Source organism: Cervus canadensis, chromosome 7 (genome assembly GCF_019320065.1).
Source record: "Cervus canadensis isolate Bull #8, Minnesota chromosome 7, ASM1932006v1, whole genome shotgun sequence".
NCBI lineage: Eukaryota > Metazoa > Chordata > Mammalia > Artiodactyla > Cervidae > Cervus > Cervus canadensis.
This window is the reverse complement of record NC_057392.1, coordinates 64,384,025-64,408,238: the sequence shown is the minus strand read 5'-3', so window position 1 is coordinate 64,408,238 and position 24,214 is coordinate 64,384,025. Positions and strand designations below refer to the sequence as shown.

At 41.9% G+C, this 24,214-nt stretch overlaps 1 protein-coding gene across 1 annotated transcript; it reads left to right on the top strand.

Annotated features, from left to right (window-relative positions):
• The first annotated feature begins 534 nt into the window (after positions 1-534).
• Positions 535-21,782, top strand: LOC122444913 (protein unc-119 homolog B-like). Its single transcript, XM_043473691.1, has 3 exons — positions 535-541; positions 11,889-11,893; positions 20,910-21,782. The coding sequence occupies exon 3, from the start codon at positions 20,912-20,914 to the stop codon at positions 21,674-21,676; it is 765 nt and encodes a 254-aa protein (XP_043329626.1). The 5' UTR covers positions 535-541; positions 11,889-11,893; positions 20,910-20,911; the 3' UTR covers positions 21,677-21,782.
• The last annotated feature ends 2,432 nt before the right edge of the window (positions 21,783-24,214 follow it).

Below are 24,214 nucleotides of genomic sequence, written 5' to 3'. Positions count from 1 at the left end.
AGACAGCATGGGTTTGATACCTGGTGAGGGAATTAAGATCCCACCTGCCATGGAGCAACTAAGCCCCAGCACCACAGCTATAGAGCCTGTGAGCTGCAGTGGTAATGAAGATCCCACATGCCACAAGAAAGACCTGATGCAGTCAAATAAATACTTTTCAACATGTGAATATGCACAAGCAACTATAGTTTACCTAAAAACTTAGGCCCCTTACTCAAATGGGTCATTCAGAGGCTTCATCTTCTCACAGAACCTCAACTCTCTGTCTCAAACCATTGTTTCAAACCACTCTTTCCCCAAACAGCCAACAGTATTTTGGAAATTTCTCCAATCATGTCCATAGCTAATCACATTTCCTTTTCTCCATTATCAATTTTTCTCCCTGTGTTTGTTCTTTTAGGATCTCTGCAGCTCAGTTCAGGTCATCATCAACTAGTTTCTAAATGAGTGTATCTATGCCTGAACAAGGGAGCCAGCCTCTTTCCTTTCTATCATCCTCCAGTATACTCTCCCCTTCATAATTATTTTCTTATTTATATAAGTGGCACCATTATTATCTCAGATAGTCAAGAAAATTTTGGAATTAGTTTTCCCCACCAAAACTAGATATAAGCCTCAGTCCCTCTGATACATGTACATTGCTCTCAAATAGTTTTCTAATCTCTATATGATCCCATGACTTGATGGGTATTCCCTTTATGACTTTGGGTACAGCCAAAGTTCTTCTGCTGATATTTTTTGGGATGGAGTCTTCTTCCTTTTCAGACCAAGCAACCAACTCCATTTCTGTCTCTTCTAGATATTTTATCCATCACTTGAGAGAAAATTTGCTGATGTGATTGGTCAGAGCTTAGGGCACTCTTGGAATCACAGTTATTATGACCATAGCTATTACATCCTAAAGATTAACATTTTAAGAGTTAGTCCTTTTAGTGCTTACTTGTGTTATGTGACAAGTATACTTAGGTATACTTAATTCTTGTATACTTAATTCTTGAGGTAGACCTGGTTAAGTGATTCTTTTTTCTATGCTCTCTTTCCCATGCTAAGAACTGTGAGGTAAGCTTTGGTCTATGCTACAAACACAATCATCTCAGATAGAAAGAGGAGGAAATCAGTAGTCCTATTTAAGCCATATGTAGCAACTCATTTTTACAGAGACTCTCTCTCTCTCTCTCTCTCTCTCTATATATATATATATATATATATATACTTAAATTTGATTTATTAACTTATTTTTGTGTGTGCTGGGTCTTCATTTTTGTGCAGACTTTTCTTTAGTTGCAATGAGCCCGAGCTACTCTCTAGCTCTCTAATTGCAGTGTTCTAGCTCTCTAGTTGCAATGTTCGGGCATCTCATTTTTGTGGCTTCTCTTGTTGCAGAACACAGGCTCTAGGGCACATGGGCTTCAGTAGTTATGGCATGTGGACTCAGTTGTTGTGGCTCCTGGACTCTAGAGCACAGACTCAATAATGGTGGTGCTTGGGTTTAATTGCTCTGAGACATGTGGGGCCTTCCTGGGTAGGGATCAAACCTGTGTTACCTGCATTGACAGGCAGATTCTTTACCACTGAGCCACCAGAAAAAGCCCCAAAGACTCTACATTTTTGAAAAATATATTTTTATTTATTTTTTTCCTTCCAGTTTTTGTGGCATAGCACTGTGTAAGTTTAAGGTGTACAGCATAATGATTTAACTTATGTACATCATATCTCTGATAGCTCACTTGGTAAAGAATCCACCTGGAATGTGGGAGACCTGGGTTCGATCCCTGGATTGGGAAGATCCCCTGGGGAAGGGAAAGGCTACCCCCTCCAGTATTCTGGCCTGGATAATTCCATGGACTCTACAGTCCATGGGGACGTGAAGATTTGGACATGACTAAACGACTTTCACTTTCACATCATGTGATGATGATCACAATAAGTTTAGTGAACATCTATCATTTTGTATAGATACACTAAGAAATAAAAAAAATGTGTGATGAGAACTCTTAGGATTCACTCTGTTAATAACTTTTATATATAACATATTTATGTTGTATGAATACATCACATCTGAAGTTTGTAGTAACTTTTGACTGCCTTCATCCAATTCCCCCTCCCCCGACCCCATGCCACTAGTAACCATATATCTGATCTCTTTTTCTATAAGTTTGTTTGTTTGCTTTTGAAATATAATTGACCTACAATACTATATTAGTTCCTTTTACACAATGTAGTGATTTTTTTTCTATACATTTCAAAATGATCACTATGATAACTCTAGTTACAATATGTGTGTCCACGCTAAGTTGTTCAGTCATGTCCAACTCTTTTGACCCTATGGACTGTTGCCCACTGGGTTACTCTGTCCATGATATTCTCCAGGCAAGACTACTGGAGTGGGTTGCCACGCTTTTCTCCAGGGGATCTTCCCGACCCAGGGATCAAACCTGTGTCTCCTATGTTTCCTGCATTGGCAGGTGGGTTCTTTTACCACTAGTGCCACCTGGGAAGCCCCCGTTACTATATGTCATCATACAAAAATATTACTTAGTTATTGACTATATTCCCCACACTGTACATTTCACACCCATGGTTCACTTATTTTGCAGCTAGAAGTTTGTACCTTTTAATCTCCCTCACCTATTTCTTGCCCATCCAAACTCATCTCTCCTCTGGAAAATATCTGATTGTTCTCTGTATCTATGACTGTTTTGTTATTTTCATTCATTTGTTGTTTTTTTTTTTAGATTGAAATCATATAGTAGTTGTCTTTATCTGTCTGACTCTGGCTGCAGTGCCCTAGAGATCCAGGGGACTGATTTAAGTAATATAGATGTAGGTTTCCAAATTTGATGAAAAAAATTAATGAATAAATCCAAGAGGCTAAATAAAACCCAATTTGATGTACAAAGTAACCAATGTATTTATTATCAAATTTTTAATAGATTAAAAATCTTTTTATTTATGTATTTTTTTTTTTTTTTGGTGGTGTCATGTCTTCATTGCTATGTATGGGCTTTCTCTGGTTGCAGTGAGCAGGGGCTATTCTCTAGTAAAGGTGCACAGGCTTCTCATTGTGGTGGCTTCTCTTGTTGCAGAGCACAGGCTCTTGGGAGCGAGGGCTTCCAGAGTTGCTGCACACAGTCTTTGTTGCTCACTGGCATGTAGAATCTTTCCACATCAAGGACTGAACCCATGTCCCCTGCATTGGCAGCTGAACGAACTCTCAATCACTGGACCACCAGGCAAGTCCTCGTTATCAAACTTCTGAAATACAACTGTGTAAAACACAATCTTAAAAATACCTGGAGGAAAAACACATATTACACATAAGAGGACAATGATTCAAATGAGGTCTGAATTTTTATGTGAAACCATGAAGGCCAGGATGGGATGACATCTTAAATGTTGAATGAAAAGAGCTGTCAACCTAGACTTCTATATCCAGGGAAAATATTCCTCAAATCTGAAGGCAAAATATAGTCATTTTCTGACCAACAAAAGCTGATAGACTCTTGACAGCAGTTGAACATTGAAAGAAATGTGAAAGGAAAATTTTCACAGAATAAAAGATACAGTAGATAAAAATTTGAATCTATACAAGGAAATGTGGAGTTCTGGAAATGATAAACGAGTAAGCATAAATAGTTTAAAAATTTTTTTTACTTTAAAAGATAACTTTTTAGAACAAAAATGACAAAAATACACTGTGACTTTAAATATATACATATAAGTAAAATGTGTGCAAAAATGCACAAAAAAAGGTGAGGCAGAAAAAGAACATTTTTGTTGTAAAGTTTGTATTTTATACTTGAAGTGATACAATAGTATTTGAAGATAAGATATAATATACATATTGTAAACACTGGAGAAAGCACAAACATACACAAAAGGCATAGCAAAACAAAGAGGTGTAACTAAATATCAACTGAGGAGTGAAATGGAATATTGAAAAATGCTCAGTTAATGCAAAATGAAGCTGTAAAGGCAGAGAAATAGCAAAAGAACAGATGCACAAATAGGAAACAAACTGGCAGCCTTAAACCAATCATAGCAACAATTGTATTAAAAGTAAATAGACTAGGGGCTCCTCCAATATGGCAGAGTAGTTTCTAACCACGGTGTTGCCTCATAGATAACCTCTGTAAGCTCTAGACAAAATATAAAACAAGCAAACAAAAAATAGTGCCTGAAGGCAAAGAAGCGCTAACAACAAAGGTAGCCAGATTCTGAAGGTAGGGAGACACTTGAAAAAGGCAGTCGCACAGGGTGAGTTACAGGGTTTTACACCTTTTATCTTGAGGGTAAGGGAAATTTGGCACTGCGTAGGGTGACTCAATCTTTTTAAAGAAAATATATAGCCTTTATAACCTGAAGAACTTGAGGGTAGAGTCTGAGGAAACCCCAGATACCTAGACAGAGGTGTGCATTCTCATCAAGAGAGATGCAGTGGGAACCCTGACTTGCTGGTTTGAATTCTACCCAGATCTCTCATTTAGCTTTGAAACAAGTATGTGAAACAGACCAGTTAAGGACAAAAAACTGAACTAAGATGTGAGGTGCTACCAAGAAAGAGAGTTTGCAATTTAAGACAAATGTGAAAATCCCAGACTTTCCACAATATGACATTCAAAATATCTAGGATTTAATTTAAGATAATGGAGGAAAATGTATCCATGAGCAAGATAAAGCATCAATGAAGACCAACCATGAAATGATTCAGCTCTTGGAATTAACATACATGGATGTCAAAGGACTGTTATAGTTAACCCCAAGGATGTAAAGAAAATCATACTCAAGTGAATGAAAAGAGAACAACTCAGCAGAAAAAAAAAAAAAAAGTGTAAAATAATAAATGGAAGTTGTAGCACTGAAAAATGCAATACATTAAAATAAAAAAGATCACTGATGGAATGATCAGTAAAAAGAAGATGACAGAATAAACAAACACCAAGCTTGAAAATAGAGAAATACAAATATGTATATTTCCAAGTCTGGAGAAAAGAAAAGAAAACAAACAAACAAACAAAAACATGTAAAGAACAGACCTTCACAGACATTTAGAACAATCAGGTGTTCAAAGTGTTAGTTGCTCAGTCATCTCCAACTGTTTGCGACCCCATGGACTGTAGCCCACAAGGCTCCTTTGTCCATGGAATTCTCCAGGCAAAAATACTAGAGTGGGGTGCCATTCCCTTCTCCAGGGGATCTTCCCAACCCAGGGATCGAACCTGGGTCTCCTGCATTGCAGGTAGATTCTTTACCATCTGAGACACCAGGGAAGCCCCAATATCAAAAGACTAACATTTGGAAGTAGAATCCCAGAAGCAGAGGAGTGTGAGAAAAGGACAGAGAAAATATTCAATGAAATAATGGCTGAAAATCCTAAATTTTGTAAAAAGTATAATTTATAAATTCAAGAAAACTATCAGGCCCAAGCAGGGCAAATACACAGAATATCATACCTGGAAGCTTCACAGTGCAGCATCTGAAATCACCCCCCGCCCACCCCCCCAAAAAAGAGACAATCTTGAAGCAGCCAAAGAAAAATGACACATTGTAGAGTGACCAATAATTGGACAAATGAAGACCCAAAGGGAAACATTGTTCTAAACGAGGAAAAAAAAAAAAACTTGTCTACTCAAAGTACTCAACAAAATGTCTATCAAGAAAGAAACAGGAAAAGACATTTTCACAGAAAAATAAAAACTTACAGAATTTAACCTCAGTAGACCTGCATTCCTCCCCCCGCCCCCACCCCCCCACCCCCCGCCAAAAGAAATGGTGAGGGAAGTTCTTCACTACAAAATAATACCAAATATAACAAGAAAGAAACAAACCCACAGATACAGAGAACACACTAGTGGTTACCAGTGGGGAGAGAGGGGTGGGGAAGGGCAAGACAGGCGTATGGGAGTAAGTGAAAGTGTTAGTCACTCAGTCGTGTCCAACTCTTTGTGACCCTGTGGACTGTAGCCTGCCAGGCTCCTCTGTGCATGGAATTTTCCAGGCAAGAATATTGGAGTGGTAGCCATTCATTTCTCCAGATGACCTTCCCAACTCAGGGACTGAACCTGGGTGTCCTGCACTGCAGAAAAATACTTGGCTGTTTGAGCCACTGAAGAAATTCTTGTGGGATTTCTTCATAGATACAAGCTATTATGTATAAAATAAGCTATAAGGATATATTGCACAACACAGGAACTATAGCCAATATATTGTTATAACTATAAATGGAGTATAACCTTTAAAAATAATATCAAATGAAAACTCAGATCTTCAGGAAAGAACTGAGGTTGTCACAAATGATAAAATCTTGGTAAATTGAAAAGCCTATTTCTTTTATCTTAATTTCATAAAGTATTTCAGTTCAGTTCACTCGCTCAGTTGTGTCCAACTCTTTGCGACCCCATGAACCACAGCACCTCAGGCCTCACTGTCCATCACCAGCTCCTGGAGTCGACCCAAACCCATGTCCATTGAGTCGGTGATGCCATCCAACCATCTCATCCTCTGCCGTCCCCTTCTCCTCCTGCCTTCGATCTTTCCCAGCATCAGGGTCTTTTCAAATGAGTCAGCTCTTCGCATCAGGTGGTCAAAGGATTGGAGTTTCAGCTTCAACATCAGTCTTTCCAATGAATACCCAGGACTGATCTCCTTTAGGATGGACTGGTTGGATCTCCTTGCAGTCCAAGGGACTCTCATGAGTCTTCTCCAACACTACAGTTCAAAAGCATCAATTTTTTGGTGCTCAGCTTTCTTTCTTTCTTTCTTTTTTTCAGCTTTCTTTTTTTTTTCCAGCTTTCTCTATAGTCCAACTCTCACATCCATACATGACCACTGGAAAAATCATAGCCTTGACTAGACAGACGTTTGTTGACAAAGTCACGTCTCTGCTTTTTAGTATGCTGTCTAGGTTGGTCATAACTTTCCTTCCAAGGAGTAAGTATATGGGAGTAAGTGACAGTCAGCCACTGTTTCCACTGTTTCCCTATCTATTTGCCATGAATTGATGGGACCGGATGCCATGATCTTAGTTTTCTAAACTTTGAGCTTTAAGCCAACGTTTTTCACTCTCCTCTTTCACTTTAGTACTGAGCAAATTAAAAATATAACATTGTGGGGTATTTAATGGATTTAGATGTAATGAATATGACAAGTATAGTATGAGGGACTAGGGAGAAGAAAATGGATCAAAATAAAATACACTGAAAGGTTTTGAGGACTATTACAATATTCACTCTGAGTAGACTGTGAGAAGTTAAGAATATATGTTGCTATTCCTGGCACACCCACTAAAATGAATGCAAATTGAAATTACTTTTCAAAACTGTGAGTACATTAAATATTCTAATTATAGGACAGAGATTATCAGATACAATAAAGAAAGTAAACACAAAAAATTTTTTGCTTATAAGAGTCACACATTATAAAGACAGATATATTTTTAAAGTATCTTGCAAATTCTAAGAAAGGTATAGTAACAATTTTAATATATCAGAGAAAGGAGGTTTACTAGAGATAAAGAGGAATATTTCATAATGATGAAAATAACAATTTATCAAGAAATCCTAATAATAAATATGTATGTATCTAATAGCAGTTTCACAGTAATGGAAGCAAATATTGACAGAAAGTAAAGGAAAAACAGATTAACCTGAAGTCATAATAGAAGATTTCAAAACTTCCCTCTTAGTAAATGATAGAACTAATTAAGAAGAAATTGATAAGAACATTAAAAAAGTTAAAAATATTTATCAACCAACTTGATTGAATTGACAGCTATGGAGTGCTACATCTAACAACCTGACTAATTTCTTTCAAGTGTGTACAGAACTCTTATCAAAATAAAATGTACTTTAGGCCATTTTAAAAGTCTCAATTCCAAACACTGAAATTATACCAAATACATTTTATTCAGTTCAGATGCTCAGTCTAGTCCGACTCTTTGTGACCCCATGGACTGCTGCTTTATTGACTATGCCAAAGACTTTGACTGTGTGGATCACAATAAACTGTGGAAAATTCTTCAAGAGATGGGAATACCAGACCACCTGACCTGCCTCTTGAGAAACCTGTATGCAGGTCAGGAAGCAGAAGTTAGAACTGGACATGGAACAACAGACTGGTTCCAAATAGGAAAAGGAGAACATCAAGGCTGTATATTGTCACCCTGCTTATTTAACTTTTATGCAGAGAACATCATGAGAAAGGCTGAGCTGGAGGAAGCACAAACTGGAATCAAGATTTCCGGGAGAAATATCAATAACCTCAGATATTCAGATGACACCACCCTTGTGGCAGAAAGTGAAGAAGAACTAAAGAGCCTCTTGATGAAAGTGAAAGAAGAGAATGAAAAAGTTAGCTTAAAGCTCAACATTCAGAAAACAAAGATCATGGCATCCAGTCCCATCACTTCATGGGACATAGATGGGGAAACAGTGGTAACAGTGGCCGACTTTATTTTTCTGGGTTCCAGAATCTCTGCAGATGGTGATTGCAGCCATGAAATTAAAAGACACTTACTCCTTGGAAGGAAAGTTATGACCAACCTAGATAGCATATTAAAAAGCAGAGACATTACTTTGCCAACAAAGGTCCATCTGGTCAAGTCTATGGTTTTTCCAGTGGTCATGTATGGATGTGAGGGTTGGACTGTGAAGAAAGCTGAGCACCGAAGAATTGATGCTTTTGAACTGTGGTGTTGGAGAAGACTCTTGAGAGTCCCTTGGACTGCAAGGAGATCCAACCAGTCCTTCCTAAAGGAGATCAGTCCTGGGTGTTCATTGGAAGGACTGATGAGAAGCTGAAACTCCAGTACTTTGGCCACCTCATTCGAAGAGTTGACTCATTGGAAAAGACCCTGATGCTGGGAGGGATTGAGGGCAGGAGGAGAAAGGGATGACAGAGGATGAGATCATTGGATGGCATCACCGACTCAATGGACATGGGTTTGTGTCAACTCCAGGAGCTGGTGATGGACAGGGAGGCCTGAGGTGCTGTGGTTCATGGGGTCGCAAAGAGTTGGACATGACTGAACGACTGAACTGAACTGAACTAAACTGGACTGCAGCATGCCTGGAGTCCGTGTCCATCACCAACTCCCAAAGTTTACTCAAACTCATGTCCATTGAGACGGTGATGCCATCCAACCATTTCATCCTCTCTGGAATTAAGGTTGTTGGTGGTTTACTTGCTAAATTGTGTCTGACTCTTGCAACTCCATGGACTGTAGCTTGCCAGGCTTCTCTGTCCATGGGATTTCCCAGGCAAGAATACTAGAGTGGGTTGCCATTTCCTTCTCCAGGGGATCTTCCCAATTTAGGGATCAAACGTGGGTCTCTTGCATTACAGGCAGATTCCTGATCATCTGAGCCACCAGGGAATTAAGACTAATCAATTAAAAAAAAAAAGACATCTAGAAAATCCTCAAATATTGGAAAATAAGCAACTCAGGTCAAAGAAACATAGGGTTTAAAGAAGAAATCATAAAGAACATACAAAATGTTCAAAGCTGACCTACGAAGTGAAGTGAAAGTCTCAGTCGTGTCTGACTCTTTGTGACCCCATGGACTATACAGTCCATGGAATTCTCCAGGCCAGAATACTGGAGTGGGTAGCCTTTCCCTTCTCCAGGGTATCTTACCAACCCAGAGATCGAACCCAGGTCTCCCACATTGCAGGCGAATTCTTTACCAGCTGAGGTGCAAGGGAAGCCCAAGAATACTGGAGTGGATAGCCTATCCCTTCTCCAGGGGATCTTCCAACCCAGGAATTGAACCAGGGTCTCCTGCATTGCAGGTGGATTCTTTACCAAATGACCCTAACAACATAAGAAGCTTAAAAAAGATAAGCAAATTCAAATTCAAGTGTGTAGAATAATAAAAATAATTTAAAAAAGAGCATAAATTAATTAAATAGATAACAAACAATAGAGTAAATTGATGAAATCAAATAGGGTTCTTTGAAAATGTTGTCAAAATTGATAAACTCTATATCCACATTCATCAAGAAGAAAAGGAAATTCACAAATTACTGAAGTCCAGAGTGAAAATGAGGATTCTAGTATAAATTTTTAAAGTATTAAAAAGATAAATATTAAGAACAATGTGAATCAATAAGCTCAGCAATTTTGATAACATAGACAAAATCCCTGGGAAAAAATAAGATTAAAGAAAAAAAGATAAATTTTTCCTAGATAAGTGTCTATATGTGAAATATAACTGGTATTTAAAAACATTCTCAGAAAATTTCAGGCCTATCTTGTTTCACCTAAATTTCCTCAAAAATTTAAGCAAAATAATAAATATCCTACATAAACTTATTCACAAAATAGAGTGGAACACTTCACAATTTTATTTCCAAGAGTCAGCGTTATTTCAATATCTAACACAGATAGAGATATTCAATTCAGTTCAGTTCAGTCGCTCAGTTGTGTCCAACTCTTTGCAACCCCAAGAATTGCAGCATGCCAGGCCTCCCTGTCCATCACCAACTCCCAGAGTTTACTCAAAGTCATGCCCATTGAGTCGGTGATGCCATCCAGCCATCTCGTCCTCTGTCGTCCCCTTCTCCTCCTGCCTCCAATCAACCCCAACATCAGGGTCTTTTCCAATGAGTCAATTCTTCACATGAGGTGGCCAAAGTATTGGAGTTTCAGCTTCAGCATCAGTCTTTCCAATGAACACCCAGGACTGATCTCCTTTAGGATGGACTGGTTGGATCTCCTTGCAGTCCAAGGGACTCTCAAGAGTCTTCTCCAACACCACAGTTCAAAAGCATCAATTCTTCAGCACTCAGCTTTCTTCACAACCCAATTCTCACATCCATACATGACCACTGGAAAAACCATAGCCTTGAGCAGACGGACCTTTGTTGGCAAAGTAATGTCTCTGCTTTTTAATATGCTATCTAGGTTGGTCATAACTTTCCTTCTAAGGAGTAAGCGCCTTTTAATGTCATGGCTGCAATCACCATCTGTAGTGATTTTGGAGCCCCCAAAAATAAAGTCTGACATTGTTTCCACTGTTTCCCCATCTATTTCCCATGAGGTGATGGGACTGGATGCCATGATATTAGTTTTCTGAATGTTGAGCTTTAAGCCAACTTTTTCATTCTCCTCTTTCACTTTCATCAAGAGGCTTTTTAGTTCTTCTTCACTTTCTGCCACAAGGGTGGTGTCATCTGCATATCTGAGGTTATTGATATTTCTCCCGGCAATCTTGATACCAGCTTGTGCTTCCTCCAGCTCAGCGTTTCTTCTGATGTACTCTGCATATAAGTTAAATTAGCAGGGTGACAATATACAGCCTTGCTGTACTCCTTTTCCTATTTGGAACCAGTCTGTTGTTCCATGTCCAGTTCTAACTGTTGCTTTCTGACCTGCATACAGGTTTCTCAAGAGGCAGGTCAGGTGGTCTGGTATTCCCATCTCCTTCAGAATTTTCCATAGTTCATTATGATCCACACAGTCGAAGGCTTTGGGGTAGTCAAAAAAGCAGAAATAGATGTTTTTCTGGAACTCTCTTGCTTTTTTGATGATCCAGAGGATATTGGCAATTTGATCTCTGGTTCCTCTGCCTTTTCTAAAACCAGCTTGAACATCTGGAAGTTCTCGGTTCACATATTGCTGAAGCCTGGCTTGGAGAATTTTGAGCATTACCTTACTAGCGTGTGAGGTGAGTGCAATTGTGCAGTAGTTTGAGCACTCTTTGGGATTGCCTTTCTTAGGGATTGGAATGAAAACTGACATTTTGCAGTCCTGTGGCCACTGCTGAGTTTTCTAAATTTGCTGGCATATTGAGTGTAGCACTTTCACAGCATCATCTTTCAGGATTTGAAATAGTTCAACTGGAATTCCATCACATCCACTAGCTTTCTTCAGAGGGATGCTTTCTAAGGCCCAGTTGACTTCACATTCCAGGATGTCTGGCTCTAGGTGAGTGATCACACCATTGTGATTATCTGGGTCATGAAGATCTTTTTTGTACAGTTCTGTGTATTCTTGCCACCTCTTCTTAATATACTCTGCTTCTTTTAGGTCCATACCATTTCTGTCCTTTATTGGGCCTATCTTTGCATGAAATGTTCCCTTGGTATCTCTAATTTTCTTGAAGAGATCTCTAGTCTTTCCCATTCTGTTGTTTTCCTCTATTTCTTTGCATTGATCACTGAGGAAGGCTTTCTTATCTCTCCTGGCTATTCTTTGGAACTCTGTATTCAAATGGGAATATCTTTCCTTTTTTCCTTTGCTTTTCTCTTCTCTTCATTTCACAGCTATTTGTAAGGCCTCCTCAGACAACCATTTTGCCTTTTTGCATTTCTTTTCCATGGGGATGGTCTTGATCCCTGTCTCCTGTGCAATGTTACACACCTCCGTCCATAGTTCATCAGACTCTCTATCAGATCTAGTCCCTTAAATCTATTTCTCACTTCCACTGTATAGTCATAAGGGATTTGATTTAGGTCATATCTGAATGATCTAGTGGTTATCCTTACTTTCTTCAGTGTAAGTCTGAATTTGGCAATAAGGAGTTCATGATCTGAGCCACAGTCAGCTCCTAGTCTTGTTTTTGCTGACTGTATAGAGCTTCTCCATCTTTGGCTGCAAGGAATATAATCAGTCTGATTTCGGTGTTGACCATCTGGTGATGTCCATGTGTAGAGTCTTCTCTTGTGTTGTTGGAAGAGGGTGTTTGCTATGACCAGTGTGTTCTCTTGGCAAAACTCTATTAGCCTTTGCCCTGCTTCATTCTGTACTCCAAGGCCAAATTTGCCTGTTACTCCAGGTGTTTCTTGACTTCCTACTTTTGCATTCCAGTCCCCTATAATGAAAAGGACATCTTTTTTGGGTGGTAGTTCTAAAATGTCTTGTAGGTCTTCATAGAACCACTCAGCTTCAGCTTCTTCAGCATTACTGGTTGGGGCATAGGCTTGGATTACCATGATATTGAATTGTTTGCCTTGGAAAGGAACAGAGATCATTCTGTCGTTTTTGAGATTGCATCCAAGTACTGCATTTCGGACTGTTTTGTTGAATATGATGGCTACTCCATTTCTTCTAAGTGATTCCTGCCCACAGTAGTAGATATAATGATCATCTGAGTTAAATTCACCCATTCCAGTCCATTTTAGTTCGCTGATTCCTAGAATGTTGACATTCACTCTTGCCATCTCCTGTTGGACCACTTCCAATTTGCCTTGATTCATGGACCTAACATTCCAGGTTCCTATGCAATATTGCTCTTTACAGCATCGGACCTTGCTTCTGTCACCAGTCCCATCCACAACTTGGTATTGTTTTTGCTTTGGCTCCATCTCTTCATTCTTTCAGGAGTTATTTCTCCACTGATCTCCAGTAGCATATTGGGCATCTACCAACCTGGGGAGTTCCTCTTTCAGTATCCTATCATTTTGCCTTCTCATACTGTTCATGGGGTTCTCAAGACAAGAATACTGAAGTGGTTTGCCATTCCCTTCTCCAGTGGACCACATTCTGTCAGACCTCTCCACCATGACCCGACCATCTTGGGTGGCCCCACATGGCATGACTTAGTTTTATTGAGTTAGACAAGACTGTGGTCCTGTACAATGAAGTAAATCCACAGAATGAAATCCCTCATAAGAAAAAATATCTAACAAAACAATAGCAATAAAACACACACACACAACATAATGGAAGGATTTATCTCATTTATGCAGTTCAGCACAAAAAAGTCAATGTAATTCACAACTTAAACAGAAAGCTTGAGCAAACTAGAAAATATATAAACACCACAATAAATGCACAGGCAACATGTGACAAAATCCCAAACTCATTTGCATAAAAACTCTCACTAAACTAAGAAGAAACAAAATGACTTCATTTTGATAAAAAGAAAAAAACTATAACTTGTATCATACCTAATGATGAACACTTTTTGGTTAAGATAGAGAATTAGGCCAGGCTAGGCTAATTGCTTTACCATTTCTACTTTCTGGGCTTCCCTGCTGACTAAGATGGGAAAGAATCTTCCAGCAATGTGGGACGATCCCCTGGGTTTGATCCCTGGTTTGGGAAGATCCCCCTGGAGAAGGGAATGGCTACACATTCCAATATTCTTCTAATTTAAGTTGTAGCCAGTGAAATAAACTGAGAAGAAAAAGAAAGTCATGTAGGTTGGAAGGAAGAAGCAAAGCTATCTTTATTTCAAGACAGTATGATAATATGAAGTGAAGTGCAGAGAAAGTCGCTCAGTCATGTCTGACTCTTTGTGACCCCATGGACTGTAGCCTGCCAGGCTCCTCTGTCCATGGAATTCTCCAGGCCACAATACTGGAGTGGATAGCCATTCCCTTCTCCAGGGGATCTTCCTGACCCAGGGATCAAACTCAGCTCTCCCGCATTGCAGGCGGATTCTTTACCATTTGAGTCACCAGGGAAGCCCTTATGATAGTATACGTAGAAATTTTAAGCAGTCCACAAAGCAGCTACTTGAATTAATAAGTGAATTTAGCAAAATTATAGGATATAAGGTCAGTGTATTTCTGTATGATAGTGCCGAAGGGAAATTGATGACTTAGAGACACGTTGTTGTCGTTCAGTCACTTCAGTCATGTTCGCCTCTTTGTGACCCCATGGACTGTAGCCTGCCAGGCTCCTCAGTCCATGGGGTTTTCCAGGCAAGAATACTGGAGTGGGTTGCCACTTCCTTCTCCATAAATAGAGATATATATCATACTTATATGTTTTGAAAAATTCAGAACTGTTAAGATTTCACTTCTCCCCAAACTGAACTATAGTTTCAACACAATCTTAAAATCTGATCCATTTTTAAAAGATGGAAATCAACAAGTTACTTTTAAATTTACATGGAAATGAAAGACAGAACTCTTTTAAATCTTGCAAAAGAAAACAGCGAAGTTTCAGTACTTATAAATGATTTGGGACGAATCGCCAGTCCAGGTTTGATGCATGATACAGGATGCTCGGGGCTGGTGCACTGGAATGACCCAGAGGGATGGGATGGGGAGGGAGTTGGGAGGGGGGTTCAGGATGGGGAACACATGTATACCCATGGCGGATTCAAGTCAATGTATGGCAAAACCAATACAATGTTGTAAAGTAAAAAAAAAAAAAAAAGGCTAAAGAGGGCTTCCTGGTAGTTCAGCTGGTAAACAATCCACCTGCAATCCAGGAGACCTTGATTTGATTCCTGGGTCAGGAAGATACCCTGGAAACGGGATAGGCTACCCACTTTAGTATTCTTGGGTTTCCCTGGTGGCTCAGATGGTAAAGAATCACCCTGCAATGCAGGAAACCTGGGTTAGATCCCTGGGTTGGGAAGATCTCCTGGAGGAGGGCATGGCAATCCACTCTAGTATTCTTGCCTGGAGAATCCTAATGGACAGAGGAACTTGGTGGACTACAGTCCATGAGGTCACAAAGAGTTGGACATGACTGAGCAACTAAGCACAGTGCAAAAAGCTAGAGAGAAGGCTTTTGATATAAACATAAACACATCAGTGGAGTAGGAAAACACTCATACTTTCATTGTGAAGTTTCAACTAAGACTCCAGGTCATTTCAATGGCAAAGTGTCTTTTCAACATTGAAATACAGGATTGTGATGTGGGGGAGATACTTTGCCTCAGACTTCACTTCATATTGAAAATCTATGAGACGGATCTCAGAACTAAATAAAAAAAGCCAGAACTATAAAGCTTCCAGAAAATTTTGAATAATATTTTCATTGTCTTGTGATATACAAATATTTCTTCATCAGGACAGAAAAAGAAATAATCATAAAAGAAAAATTGTTAAAATACACATGATCAAAACTAAGCTCTTCTACTTATCAAGAGACTCTGTTCAGTAAGTGTATACATAAGCTACAGACTGGCAGAAAATATTTGCAGTCCATAAATTTGACAAGATTCATATCCAAAATAAACCAAAACTCCTACAGTTCAATAAAAATAAAGACAACTAGTCCAATCAAAGCATGAATAAAATATTTGTGGTTGCCTTCATGGGAGGATGGTGAATTTATCATTAACTAGGATTTTCATGGGGTGTTAAAATTATCTGGGCTTCCTAGTGGTAAAAAATCTGCCTGCCAGTGCAAGAGATGCAAGAGACACAGGTTCGATCCCTGGGTCAGGAAGATCCCCTGGAGTAGGAAATGGCACCCCACGCCCGTGTTCTTGCCTGAAAAATTCCATGGTCAAGGGAGCCTGGTGGGCTACATTCCATGGGGTTGCAAAGAGTTGGACATGACTGAGCGACTGAGCACAAAATTATCTACATCTTGATCTGTATGCATTACCCTGGCATCTGCTATTGTGAGAACTCGTCAAATGATACACTTAAGATCTTTGCCTCTCTTTTTGTAAATTATACACGAATAGAAAAAAAAAGTGTTACTTTTTAAAAATTTGCTGCAATAACCTTCTGTAATGATTTCCTCTTTTGTATAATGAAAATTATTAAGTCAAATAATTTATTAAGATCAAAATGCAGCTCATTTAAAAAGATGATCAGTGTAACAATAGGTGCTTAAATCTAGAAAGCCTGTTTGTAGGGAACAAAACTATCATAGAGCTTAGATTATGGTAAATACTATTGTTTTGGTGTAGTTAGTGAAAGGGCTTTTTTCTCATTTCATAAGAAATACATACCCACTCAGTTTTCACCTGCTTATGCAATAATAGGAGAAGGCAATGGCACCCCACTCCAGTCCTCTTGCCTGGAAAATCCCATGGACAGAGGAGACGGGTAGGCTGCAGTCCATGAGGTAGCTAAGAGTCAGACACAACTGAGTGACTTCACTTTCACTTTTCACTTTCATGCGCTGGAGAAGGAAATGGCAACCCACTCCAGTGTTCTTGTCTGGAGAATCCCAGGGACGGGGGAGCCTGGTGGGCTGCCATTTATGGGGTCGCACAGAGTCAGACAAGACTGAAGTGACTTAGCATGCAATAATAAGGTAGCATTTTAAGATGATGAAAAATGATTCTTTCAGGCAGTATGATGTAGCAAAAAGAACAATGGACTGAAGTCAGGAGGTCTGAACTGTATTCTTGGCACTGGCACTTTGTAACTGTGCATTGAACCCTGTAGAAGTCCCCAGCGTCTCTGGCCTTCCAGTTCCTCATTTACAAAATGAAGTGATTGAACTGAATGACCTCCAAGGCCCTTCCTCCCTCTAACATTCTGTGATCTATGATCCATCCCTCGAACTATGACCATAGGTGTCCTCTGCTTTGACGTTTTAATATGTCAGGGCACTTGCGCTTGTTTTCATTCATTATGTTACTATTCAAAGTTCAAATTCAGGAAGCTATTTTGAGAATATTAGAGAAATAAATTAATTTTAGTTGATATTTATTCTCCTGTTACTACATTATTTGTTACTAAGGCCACATAAAGAACTAATCATTTCTGATCTGATTCCAGAGGCATAGTATATATTACAATAACATAAATCATATTAATGTGAATGTGAGATTAATTTCAAAAAGAGACAATTTATACTCTTTGCTCAGTATTTACATATTTAATGCTATGAATTTATTTCTTATTCATGGTGATAACTTTAATTACAATAAATTTGGTTTATATTCATATAGATGTCACACACTTCTGGAGTTTAGCATTTATAATATATAAATAAATGGCCTCTAGCCTTTTACTCAGAGAAGACAATGGCACCCCACTCCAGTACTCTTGCCTGGAAAATCCCATGGATGGAGGAGCCTGGTAGGCTGCAGTCCATGGGGTCGTTAAGAGTCAGGCACAACTAAGCGACTTCACTTTCACTTTTCACTTCCATGCCTTGGAGAAGGAAATGGCAACCCACTCCAGTATTCTTGCCTGGAGGATCCCAAGGACAAAAGAGCCTAGTGGACTGCCGTCTATGGGTCGCACAGAGTCAGACACGACTGAAGCGACTTAGCAGCAGCAGCAGCAACAGCCTTTTACTCTCACATTTCATATTTAGTTACTCAAATGAATAGTCACACAATCAACAAACTATTAAACCAGGAAAAAATAATCTGGTAGTTGCATATTCTTGATTTTTGTCACAGTATCAATATATATATTTTCTTACCTCTGGCATTTATTTAGTAATTTCATATAATGAATTTGTATTAATAGCCAGTTGCCTAACTGGAAATTATTTTGATTGGGGTTCAACACTTTAAAGAAGCTGGTTTAAAAGGGCTGAATACTCAGTGAAATCAGTATTTCTATTAACATAAAATCTGGCTCCATTTATGCCCTCATCTCTCCTAATTTTGATGAGAGAAAATGTGATAAGATGCAAAGGATTAAAATTTTAAAAAAAAAAACTAAGCCACCAGAAAATGGGTTGAAATCTCAGTTGTACCATTTAAAATAGTCTTACTTAAGGCAAAAATCTCAGGTTGGGCAGTGGTGAATCCACCTACCAATGCAGGAGACACAGGAGACTTGGATTTGATCCCTGGGTCAAGAAGATCACCTGGAGGAAGAAATGGCCTGGAAAATTCCACAGACAGAGGAACGTGGTGGGCTACAGTCCTAAGGGTCACAAAGAGTCAGACACGACTGAGCACGCACACATTTTAGGTAAGTTTCTCAACCTTCTTATATCCATAATATGTAGATAACATTCAAATGTGGTTCTATTTGTGAATATACTTGGAACTCTTAGGTTGCTCTTGTTCAGTTGCTAAGTCCTGTCTTGCCTCTGCGACCCAACAGACTGCAACATGCCAGGCTTCCCTGTCCTTTACTAACTCCCAGAGTTTGCTCAAATTCATGATCCCTGAGTTGGTGATGCTGTCTAACCATCTCATCTTCTGCCACCCTCTTCTCCTTTTGCCTTCAGTCTTTCCTAGCATCAGAGTGTTTCCAATGAATTGTCTTTTCTCATCAGGTGGCCAAAGTATTGGAGTTATAGCTTCAGTTATCTGTCTTCCAATGAGTATTCAGGGTTGATTTCCTTTAGAACTGACTGGTTTGATCTCCTTGCAGTCCAAGGGACTCTTGAGTCTTCTCCAGCACCTCAGTTCAAAAGCATTAATTCTTAGGCACTCAGCCTTCTTTATAATCCAACTCTTACATCCATACACGGCTACTGGAAAAACCATAGCTATGACCACGCAGACCTTTGACTATACTTGCAACCCTATAGGCAATCAATAAATATTACTGGGATATGGATCTGCATCCTATGTCTTTGGTCTGATGGGGCTTCCCAGGTGGCACTGGTGGTAAAGAGCCTGCCTGTTAATTCAGGAGACATAAGAAACATGGGTTTGATCCCTGGGTCAAGAAGGTTCCCTGGAGGAGGGCATGGCAACCCACTCCAGTATTCTTGCCTGGAGAATCCTCATGGACAGAGGAGCCTGCTGGGCTACAGTCCATAGGGTAACAAAGAGTTGGACACAACTGAAGTGACTTGGCAAGCACGCACACTTCCATCTAATGCTGACCTTCTGTTTTCTCCATTCTTTGCTTTACAATTCCTCTGAGGAAAAACTCTTCCTGTATTACCTCCCTCCATGTTCTCATTAATTTCCTATCCAGACCACTCATATATATCCCTCCTCCATACCAGGCTCTCAACTCCAAAACAGTGGGTCCTTTGGCTCCCACCATTGAAAGTAAGACATTGTACCTCCTCAGACTCTTCTTGAGAGCTTTGCTTCCTACCTTGACTGAAAGTATTGCCCTTTGTTGATGATACTGAAACCCTCAAAATACTACTGAAGGAAATTCTTCCTTCTCAGTCCTTTTTACTCCTTAATTAGACTATTGAACTAGCTTTCTCACTGGCATTCCCCATTTCCTCATAGTCCATCATTTGTATTGCCCCTGATTCATTCCTGAATCACTCCTGATGTCATTCTGTGGCTCAAAGACCTCTATTGACTTCTTATGGATAACATCAGACACTAAAATTTTTTATATGAGTTTCAAAGACCTCCATTAATCTGGTTCAGACCTACATTTCTAATCTTAATCTCTATATCTACTTACAAACATTTTCTTTTAGTCAAACTGAACTGCTGCTTGTATGCCTTCCTTCTTTCTACCTTTGTAGTTATGTGCATGTCCTCTCTACCAAGAATTCTTTTTCTACCAACTCCACATGACCGAATGATGCCCATTTGTCACATATTAACTTAAATTCCACCCCTTCCTGAAGTTTTCTTGGACCACTGCTGCAAATAATTTCTTTCCATGGCATCTTAGTTCTGCCCCTTTCATGGCCTGCACAAGTTTCCACCTGTACTTATCTACTGAGACTGATGTATTATCACTGTATGTATTCCTTGAACAGAACTCAAATATGATTCAGTTGTGACTGCCTAAAAACCTAGCGAATCTGGAAAACTCAGCGGTGGCCACAGGTCTGGAAAAGGTCAGTTTTCATTCCAATCCCAAAGAATGCTAAAACTACCGGACAGTTGCGCTCATCTCACACATTAGTAAAGCAATGCTCAAAATTCTCCAAGCCAGGATTCAGCAATACATGAACCATGAACTTTCAGATGTTCAAGCTGGTTTTAGAAAAGGCAGAGGAACCAGAGATCAAATTGCCAATATCCGCTGGATCATCAAAAAAGCAAGAGAGTTCCAGAAAAACATCTATTTCTGCTTTATTGACTATGCCAAAGCCTTTGACTGTGTGGATCACAATAAACTGTGGAAAATTCTGAAGGAGATGAGAATACCAGACCACCTGACCTGCCTCTTGAGAAACCTGTATGCAGGTCACTAAGCAACAGTTAGAACTGGACATGGAACAACAGACTGGTTCCAAATAGGAAAAGGAGAACATCAAGGCTGTATATTGTCACCCTGCTTATATAACTTATATGCAGAGAACATCATGAGAAAGGCTGGGCTGGAGGAAGCACAAGCTGGAATCAAGATTGCGGAAGAAAGAGCGATGAGCGGGTCGAATTCGAAGGCTGCGGCCGTGGGGTCGGCCGTTGGGCCCGGGGGGCTGGTAACTGGCAAGGAAGAGAAGAAGAAGGCGGGCGGCGGCGTCCTAAACAGGCTCAAGGCGCGGCTGCAGGCGCCCCACCACGCGGTAGACGACGGCATCGGGGCAGTGGTCACAGAGCAGGAGCTGCTGGCTCTGGACACCATCCGGCCCGAGCACGTCCTGCGCCTCAGCCGGGTCACCGAGAATTATTTATGTAAACCCGAAGACAACGTCTACAGTATTGATTTTACCCGCTTCAAAATTCGAGATTTGGAGACAGGGACAGCGCTGTTTGAGATTGCCAAACCTTGTGTTTCAGACCAGGAGGAAGAAGAGGACGAGGAAAGGGAAGCAGGCGGGGATGTGGACGTCAGCGCTGGCCGCTTCGTCCGCTACCAGTTCACACCAGCGTTTCTCCGCCTCCGCACCGTGGGCGCCACGGTGGAGTTCACTGTGGGAGACAAACCTGTGTCAAATTTCCGGATGACTGAACGGCACTACTTTCGGGAACGCCTGCTGAAAAATTTTGACTTTGATTTCGGCTTCTGCATCCCCAGCAGCAGGAACACTTGCGAGCACATCTATGAGTTTCCCCAACTTTCTGAGGATGTCATTCGTCTGATGATTGAAAATCCCTATGAGACCCGTTCTGACAGCTTTTACTTCGTCGACAACAAGCTGATAATGCACAACAAGGCCGACTATGCCTATAACGGGGGCCAGTAGCAGTGGCTGGAGCAGACGGGGAGGTGCTTTGCTATGGCCTGAGGTCCTGGTGCATGGAGGTGGTTGAAGCTGTTGTCTGTCGACACATATCTGGAACCTGGCCCCAGGAAGCCGAGGCTGGGGTGGCAGTTTCCTGTGCTCCAAGAGAGGTGCCAAGCAGTGCTGTGGCTCTTTCCCCCTGTATTTTTTCCTCCCTTTTCCCCCTGCCCCTTAGGTCGCAGAAGTAGTAAAACTTAGAATAAGACTCCTGGAATCCAGGTAGAAAGAAAGTTTATTTTCCCGGCTCCTCCAGGATGTCCTGATGAGCCTGGGTCCCTGCAAGCACAGCTGTACCAGGGAGAGAAGGCTCTCCTGTGGGTTCGGGGCCCTCTGCGAAGCTGAGACTCCTCCCTCACCGGCAGGGCCGCCATCAGCACACTGACCTCGGCCTGAGGATCGTCCTGAACCTCCTGGAGAGGACCCTGAGCGGAGCGGAGGGGAGGATGGGGCCCGGAGTTGAGGCGCGGGGGTGGGCAAAGCTGCCGAGCCTAGGGAGCCGCTTACCTGTCTGACTTCCGGGATCTTGGCTGCTCCTCCCGGGGCACCCCCGAGGTTTCAACCTGGCTGTGCCTTCCTGTTCTCCTTCCAGACAGAAGACGAGCTTGCTCTGCTTTTTCTAGCTCCTACCTTTTGAGTTTCTCCTGAAATCGAACGTGTCCGTTTTCGCTCTGGGAACTGTAGTGTCGCTCGAGGCCAGCACAGGCCTCGTTGTTTTGTTTTTTTATTTCTAGGCTTCTTGTGGGGAGGTTTTACAAAATGTCAGGGGTGCTCCCAGTGTATGCGATGTGTGGCTAGACTTCTCCGAGTACCGATTAGGCTCCTGCGGCTCCTCTGGCCCTTGTCCCCTCTGCTTTTGTACTGAAGCTGCTCTGGAACCATCCTGGCCGGTCCCACCTAAGTAAGGCAAATTCTGGTCCTGTGGACCGCTAGTCGGAATGGTCTCGGTGTTGGGAAAGGGGGAAATGGGCTGAGGTGACCCAGCAGAGACATGTGTTCTCCAAAACGTGTCTCTTTGCACTTCCCTCAGGCCCTCATTGGGCGGACTGTCCCCGCCTCAGCTCCCTACCGCTGTCTATGTGGGCGGATGTAGGTGCTCAGGCCAACTGCTGCCCTTCTGATGAGATTGTCACCGTGGCCAGGGCTCAGCGTTCATAGGAAGGTCGCAGTAGGAAGCACCCAGGCACGTCATGCCTCTGACAGGAGCACCGTCTCCCGTGTTGGGGAGAAAGGCTGGGCGGGGCCAGGAGAGGCGGACCTGGCCTTCGCTGCCCCGCGTTGCACCCTGTTTGGTTTCTAGAGCGCGAGTGGCCTTGAACTTTGGTCCAGCGCCTTGTGCCAGGCCGGAGTCTGGGCTGTGCCAGAGGCTGGCAGCTCTCTCACTGAGAGAACCCTGGTTCATCCTGGGTGCTGGCCCTGGACCCAGCCCCCAAGGGAGGAAGAAACCGGGCTCCCTGCAGGGCAGGCTGCTCACCCCAGACCCGATGAGCCCCAGAACTGGAGTTGGCTGCAAATCCAGATGCCTTCGGCGTGGCTCCTTCCCGTCCCTGGCGGACAGACATCAGCACTGCCTCTTCACTTCCTCTCTCTCTGGGGCACCTTCAGCAGATCTGTGTTCGCTGGGCTTCGGAGTAACCCCTTCTCTCTGCGACAAGCCCAGTCGGGAGAGTTTCTACTATTTGATGTTTAAGTACTATCTAGGAAATGGTTTGGAGCTGCCCAGCGCTCTGCTCAGGAGACCGTGTCCCAGGCAGACCCCGTCTGGTGGGCTCATGGGCTGTCCCTCGCCGCAGTGTTGGCGGTTGCTGGGAGGAGGGCAGGCATTGGGGAGGAGGCCGGTGTTCTGGCGTGAAGAGCGCTGCGCCCTGTTCCCAGGAACTTGCCTTAGTCTCGCTGGAGACCACCATGAGGCCGAGCGCCCGCTCTGTGCTCGGCGGGATAGGGACTGGTCCCCTTCTGCACTTGAAGGTCTGGTGTCTGTACCTGGGACTCCAGATTCTTGTGTCCAGCTACTCAGGAAACCTTGAGAAGCATCTGGGGTGTTAACTAGGATAAGTCTGAAATTAACCCTTCTGTATCCGAGCTGGGGAGAGAATTGGAAATTATACTGTCTCTGAAAGTAGCTGAACTCATCAGAAGCTGAATCAGGAGGCCGTGGCGTTAAGTCTGGACTGTGGGCAGCAGTTACCTACCTGTGGGCACTGGGGTGGCAGGACAGAAACTGCCTGCCCAGGGCGACACACCCTCCCTCTGTTCAGAGCTGGCACCAGTGAGGCAGCTCCTGGAGGGAACACGTCCCAGCAGACCGGCTCGCCCTGCTGTGGCCAGAGGGCCTGCCGCCTGCACCCCTCTTTCTGTCTCGCTCCTGTCCTTCTGCCCTGGAGGCTCCTGGGAGAGCACCTTTCTTTTCCTGTGGCGCCTTTGGGCTGAGATACCCTTTTAGCTTCTGCAGAGAAGACCATGGTTTATTTTATTCTATGTTTTAAGAGTAAACAGGAAATA

Bases quoted from the DNA above. Each gene is read 5' to 3' on its own strand.
- LOC122444913 (XM_043473691.1), top strand. From the start codon at position 20,912: ATGAGCGGGTCGAATTCGAAGGCTGCGGCCGTGGGGTCGGCCGTTGGG.